Raw genomic sequence first — 5,942 nt, 5'->3', positions numbered from 1 at the left:
CCCAGGGTACGTTCCGGTATACCGGACCGTACCCGGAGTACGTTCGGGCAGTACCCTGGGGGACATAGACCCTACGAGCCCTACTGACGCCTGGCCAGAAGTGGTGGTTAACGGTTTCCAGTCAGTCCACTCCCCTGGGGTAATTTGGTTGGCATTTATGGCACCATGTTTATCATAAGTTCAAGGCTAAACACAAATGGTGCCAGTGATAGGATGGATACAACAATGAAACTCAACACGAGAGTATGCGACCTACTCTGCACACCACGTCCCTACTCTATCCCTACTCTTGTTAGGTTAGATATCTAGTGAGTAGTGACAGAGCAATTCAAGGTCACATATGATTGAATAGGATGGCATATGCCCTACGGCAGTAACGTCAACACCTCCGTACAGATACTTATGGGTGACGTACCATTTAGTCAGCCACACAGCTGAACACAGCTAGCTCGTGTAGCCTATATCTACAGATACATGGGTTAGAGCGGTGCTAACCCATCCCTGCCTGTACCCATCTACTCCTGATCTACATGTATCTGTATAATACGCTACACGAACTTAGCGCCAAGATAAATCAAGGGCCACCAAGTGGAGCCAATGTCAATAGATGCTATCAAGAGTGAATTTATAATAATTATTAATATTATATTATTATTCACTCCTGATGCTATCTACTATTCAACCCCCGGACAAAACACACAGCTTTTGGGGTGTGTCACAAAGGGTTTTGGTTGTAGGCAGAGCGAGGTCTAGATACGATAACGTAACCCAACAAGAGTAGGGTTCCTACACTTGTTATGTTACATTATTATATATCTAAGAGAGGACCAGTTATTACAATTGGATTAACATTCTCAGAAGTTAATGGACCAGACAGTGTAATGACGTAGATATCAAATTATTTAACCTAGGGGTAGTATAAAACCTAGCGACACGAGTGGCGACACGGAAGCAGATAGTGTCATAGCTTATTTTAGTTAAACAGCTCTAGGTAACAACAAGTGAAAGTTAGCACTTACACAAGACCGAGAGAAATATGAGACGACGACAGAGTGACACTTTAGTACCTACACAAGGCCGAAAAAAATATGAGTGCGACACAGCAGGACCTCTAACACCGGTGTCGCACAGTTTTATAACCCAACCAGGGTTAAAACTGTGCGATATTTTTACCATCGTCAAGCCGAAGCACGCCGCATGCACGGGGCACCAGCGGTATGGCACGAGGAAGCTTGACATTTTAGTACCCATATATATAGAAGGCCGCACTGTGACATTCTAGCACAAATAGGAGGACATCACAGTCTAATGTCGCGTGCCAACTCATCGAAGAACAAACAACAAACGCCGCCGACAAATGTGAAATATGAGAACATGAATCGAACTGCCTCAATTCCCACGCCACAGGACACCCAAGGACTTCGACAAGCTTCTACCGATGTCTCCACGCCAGACGCAAGAACTTCTAGAATCTTCGCCGTCATTTCCACACCGGAGCGAGAAGCCTCTCACCTTCAGTTATCCATAAAAAGCTGGAGAGGATGACAGGATTGCACCATCGCACGCAACGAGGCATTGACCACACTTGGGCCATGCATTCCTCCAGATGCATAAATACCAAACATTTTGGACAGAAAGACAGACAGTTCCAGGGTATAGACAGAACTCGACACTGTCTAAACACTAGCACTGCGCTCACCTGCTGCCATCGCTGCTCGGCACCATCGCCGCCGGACATCCCCTGACTGAGGACCTGCCTGCTGCTTTTAGGTTGTAAGATATGAATTACTTGTAACGCGTACTTGTTTATTGGCCTGCGTGCCACCTATGACTGTAGATGAGATTGTCATGATTATGTTGATTATTAAAGAATAGAGTAACCGTAATGATTCTGTGGTTATAGCATTATACTGCCTACAGCTCTAGTACAATCACACACGTAGGTATATATAATACTGTCAGCGAACCTGGTCACACTATACGATCACACGTGCCTGTTATACGTAGCACACACGAGCTCTGTTATTTATAACAGAACAGTGCTGAATGATAAAGTTAACTACTGGTAAGGATAACAATAACACTAGTGAGAGATCTCCAGGCCTAGCCTGACACTCAGTGCTTATATAGCAATATGGGTTCATGCTGCTGTAGATATCTCAATACTTTGGTGGCCCAAACGGTCATTAACTTCTTCACTAAATGCTGAGGTATGATTATCACTATAACTCTGTTTTTTTTTCTGATAGCCTGGGATATGATAGCAGGTGATATAATAGCCATCCAGCCTCCAGGCCACCATGCAATACTACATTCCATGTAGAATCTCCGGGTGAGTGGTGTTTACCACTGGCTCTTACACCGTGATTTCGCATGTTTGTAGAGTGGCAATAAATAAGTGTGAACTATGAACCTAGCACACACAAAGTGCTAGATAATTACCAAAGGTCAACACAGAAATTACGTTTCATATCAAAGTCCAAAGAGTTCCTGCCCAGGGTGCGAAATTAACAAGAGTCCGGAGTGAAATACTCCCTGATTTACTGTCGGACTCCCTGATTTGACATATATATGCAGAAGTCCGTGTGACTCCCTGAAAATTCTGCAATACTAAATAGTTCTTTCCGGAGCACGGCCTCGCGAAATTACTGTATTTTTTCAGCAAATGAATCTTAAAAATAAACACGTGCGTTATTGTTAATATCTTTAATTTTGAACCTGAGACTACTGACGCCAGACTCCCTCATTTTGCTGCGAACTCCCTCTTTTTTAGGGTAGGGAGTCCGTTGGACTCCCTTGTTCAAAAGTTAATTTCTACCCCTGCTGCCTATTAATAGTAATAATACCACGTAAATGACATTCAATTGCTCCTCTGCAACACACAATCTGAACAATCGAATAGCATGGATTTTCTGATAACAAATGGGTGGTTGCTCCCATTTATGTTGCTGTAGAGTAAAAGTTGCCTGCTGTATTTTTTAACGAAATTCATCAGAGTAAGTTATGTTCTACCAAACTGTGAGGGTGATAATTTGAATAAGTGAACATTCAACTATGAATAGATATATCAATAAAAGGTGGTTGGTTGTGTATATGTTTTGTGATAGTGTGAAACGAAGCTAGCAGGCGCGTAGCTGCCTTTAGGCAGAAAAGCACGTGCCTACACATCATTTTCCCAAAAAATGGTTAAAAAAATCTACGTAAAAAAAAAAGTATACATAAAAAATATATGCCCGACTCAACACCATAGTGTGTTCTATTCTAGTTCTATGCTCTACACACACTGAATGATTGAGCAATGATAGGTCAATCTCACTACAGAGATGAAAATTGCTCTCGTTTGTTGTGGCGATCGCCTATTCCAAGAAAGAGTTTTGCTGTCGCTCTCATCCCAGCGGTGGTCACCCCCTACATATTCAATAATAAACGCGACCTAAACAATGCCCCCCCCCTGTACATCAATCAATGCCGTGCTGCAAGCGCAAGAATTGTTATACTAAAAGAGAAATTGTCGTAGTCAGAATGAAGGCTGTACATTAGGGGTGAGTATTGCGACCAAAAACCGTATTGCAATATATTGCAATACGACAAAACCGTATTGCAATATTTTCCAATACTTATTGGGAAGTGTATACCATGCATGATATAGTAACAATTTAATGGTTTTAATATCATCATATATTGTATTATATGACATGATTTAATTTTTCATGTTTTTCTTGAGAAACAAAAGCACGGCAATGTTTTCCGCTAACAGTGCAGCCCTCTGTGCCGTAACAATGTCACCCGCTGTACTGAATACCCTCTCAGAGGGCACTGCCGTAGCTGGAATACACAATACCCCTGCTGCATAATTGGCTAATACTGGATACTGAAACTGAAACTGAAAGTGAAACAGTGGGTGCTCGCTTCAGCTTGTATCGCGCGTGCGGGGGCACTCAGGTGAGCATAGGCTATATATATAGACTCCCTAGTTGCCGTGCTCTCTGCCTCGCGCACACGTCTGCCCCACTCTGCCCGCGCAGTAGTACCGCGCAGTGCTCCATGCAGTGGCCCCTTACCAGTAATACTGTATGCGTCGTGCAGGCATTGTGCTTTCGTAATATATACACCGCCAGTGCATAATTTTTGAGCCCATTAACAATATAGACATAAAGGCAAGTGTCAAGTAATTTATTTCTTGTTATACCACTGTATCGTAAAATATCGATATCCGGAAGTTGTATCGCGATATATCAAGTTTTCAAAATATATTGCAATATACCGATATATCGGTATATCGTTACACCCCTACTGTACATGTACTCAAAAGTATCTCAAATACCATCTCCTGCGGTGTACATTTAAAAAAAATTCTGGGGGAGGACCCCTATACCCCTGGCCTGTTTTTCAGTTCTGCCTGCACATCTTTGAAGGGCTATAGCTATAGCTACGCCCCTGGCTAGCATTGTCTGAATTTGGTGCTTGCACTTGCATATCTTTCTGTGAGTTTGTGCAGTGGCGTAAACCACTTCGTGTCAACATGGTGGTTGTATGTGCAATTCTGCCGTCGCATGAAACCAAGCGAGCATTGTCATTAATTTGGCATGCATGTTTCCCCACCTGCTCATCTTTTCGTATGTGCACAGTGGTGTGCATCTGGTGAGATTATGTGCTGTAGAGGAGCACTTGAACGGAATCTAAGTAAAATCATATATGGCAATAATATGGCGATAGAGATTACGTGCACATTAACACTTTGGCAGTAAATACAATATGACATGTGTTCACTTACTGACGCTGAGAGGGTCTATGTCCCCCAGGGTACTGCCGGAACGTACCCTGGTACTATATCTAATATGCCGGACCGTACCTCTCCTACTCCACTAACGAGTCTAGGGAGTCGCCTACGCCTACTCCCTAATCCTAACCCTATCAAATATTGACCAGGGTACCCGGCAGTAACCTGGGGGACATAGACCCTATGAGCCTTACTGACATTTTATTTTTAATATTATAATAATGAAACACACCAAGACTGCAAGAGAATGTGGCAGAGTAGAGGCATGGTCACGGTGGAGCAGACGCATGTGCATCGTTAGGTGATGGGAGAGGCAGTGTGGAATGCGCAGGTGCAGTAAGAAATAAAGCTGGAGAAGAGAGAAAGGACAGTGAAGATAGAGAATATGCATGTGAAGCAAGCGCCAAGACCGACCAGTCTAAATCCCGATCCGGCGATCGCGAGTTTAACACTGTAGGCCTACTGTTACAGTAACTCACCTCCAACACTCAAGTTCACTTTCGATGGATGGGTGTCCTCGTTGAATTTAGCTACCAGTTCGAACACCTCCACAGAGGGGCCATGAGCGATGTCTCCGAAACGCGAAGTCATGTTGAATTGTCAGAGATAATTAGATCAGCGGCGGACGGTACAGAAACAGGAACGCAAACGCAAGGGAACAGGAACGCCAGAGAATATCCGGAGGAGTAAGGTCGCCGTGACGGAGTGACAACTAGCGCCCCCATCCGCACTTCAAAAACTCCTCCAAAAGCAGTGCATTTTATCATGCATGTTTGATCTGCACCCTGTTACATCCTAAAATATTTAGAATGCATAGGGAGGTTGAACCGCCAATATCTAATGATTGTGACTGTTATTTATCAATAGCTCAACATTACATATCATTTGTAATCGTATCAGTAGAGGTCAAATATCGGGCATCATCATCCCGCCATCTATTGTCAGAAATAAGTTATAACAGTCAGTATCATAGCAATATTATAGAGATATTACACGAAGACGAGTATATTATTTCTTAGCTCTAGTACTATAGCCCGCCAGCGGCAGTTAATGTAAGCGGGCTATAGTACTAGAGCTAATTATTTCTATGGCCATGGCAGTAATACATATATATATATATATATAAACAGATATATATATATATATATATATATATATAGTT

At 43.0% G+C, this 5,942-nt stretch overlaps 1 protein-coding gene across 2 annotated transcripts in view; it reads right to left on the bottom strand.

Annotated features, from left to right (window-relative positions):
• The window catches only part of LOC106811452 (aspartate aminotransferase, cytoplasmic-like), a 20,948-nt gene extending 15,464 nt beyond the window's left edge, over positions 1-5,484 (bottom strand). For both annotated transcript variants that reach the window (XM_014815069.1, XM_014815070.1), the window contains exon 1: positions 5,260-5,484. In XM_014815069.1, coding sequence (XP_014670555.1) covers positions 5,260-5,371 — 112 coding nt within the window. In that variant the 5' untranslated portion in view covers positions 5,372-5,484. The remainder of the gene's footprint in view (positions 1-5,259) is intronic.
• Positions 5,485-5,942: the final 458 nt, after the last annotated feature.

Source organism: Priapulus caudatus, unplaced genomic scaffold, assembly GCF_000485595.1.
Source record: "Priapulus caudatus unplaced genomic scaffold, Priapulus_caudatus-5.0.1 Scaffold541, whole genome shotgun sequence".
Taxonomy (NCBI): Eukaryota; Metazoa; Priapulida; class Priapulimorpha; order Priapulimorphida; family Priapulidae; genus Priapulus; species Priapulus caudatus.
Note: the sequence above shows the minus strand (reverse complement) of the source record. Positions and strands in the feature narration are given on the sequence as shown.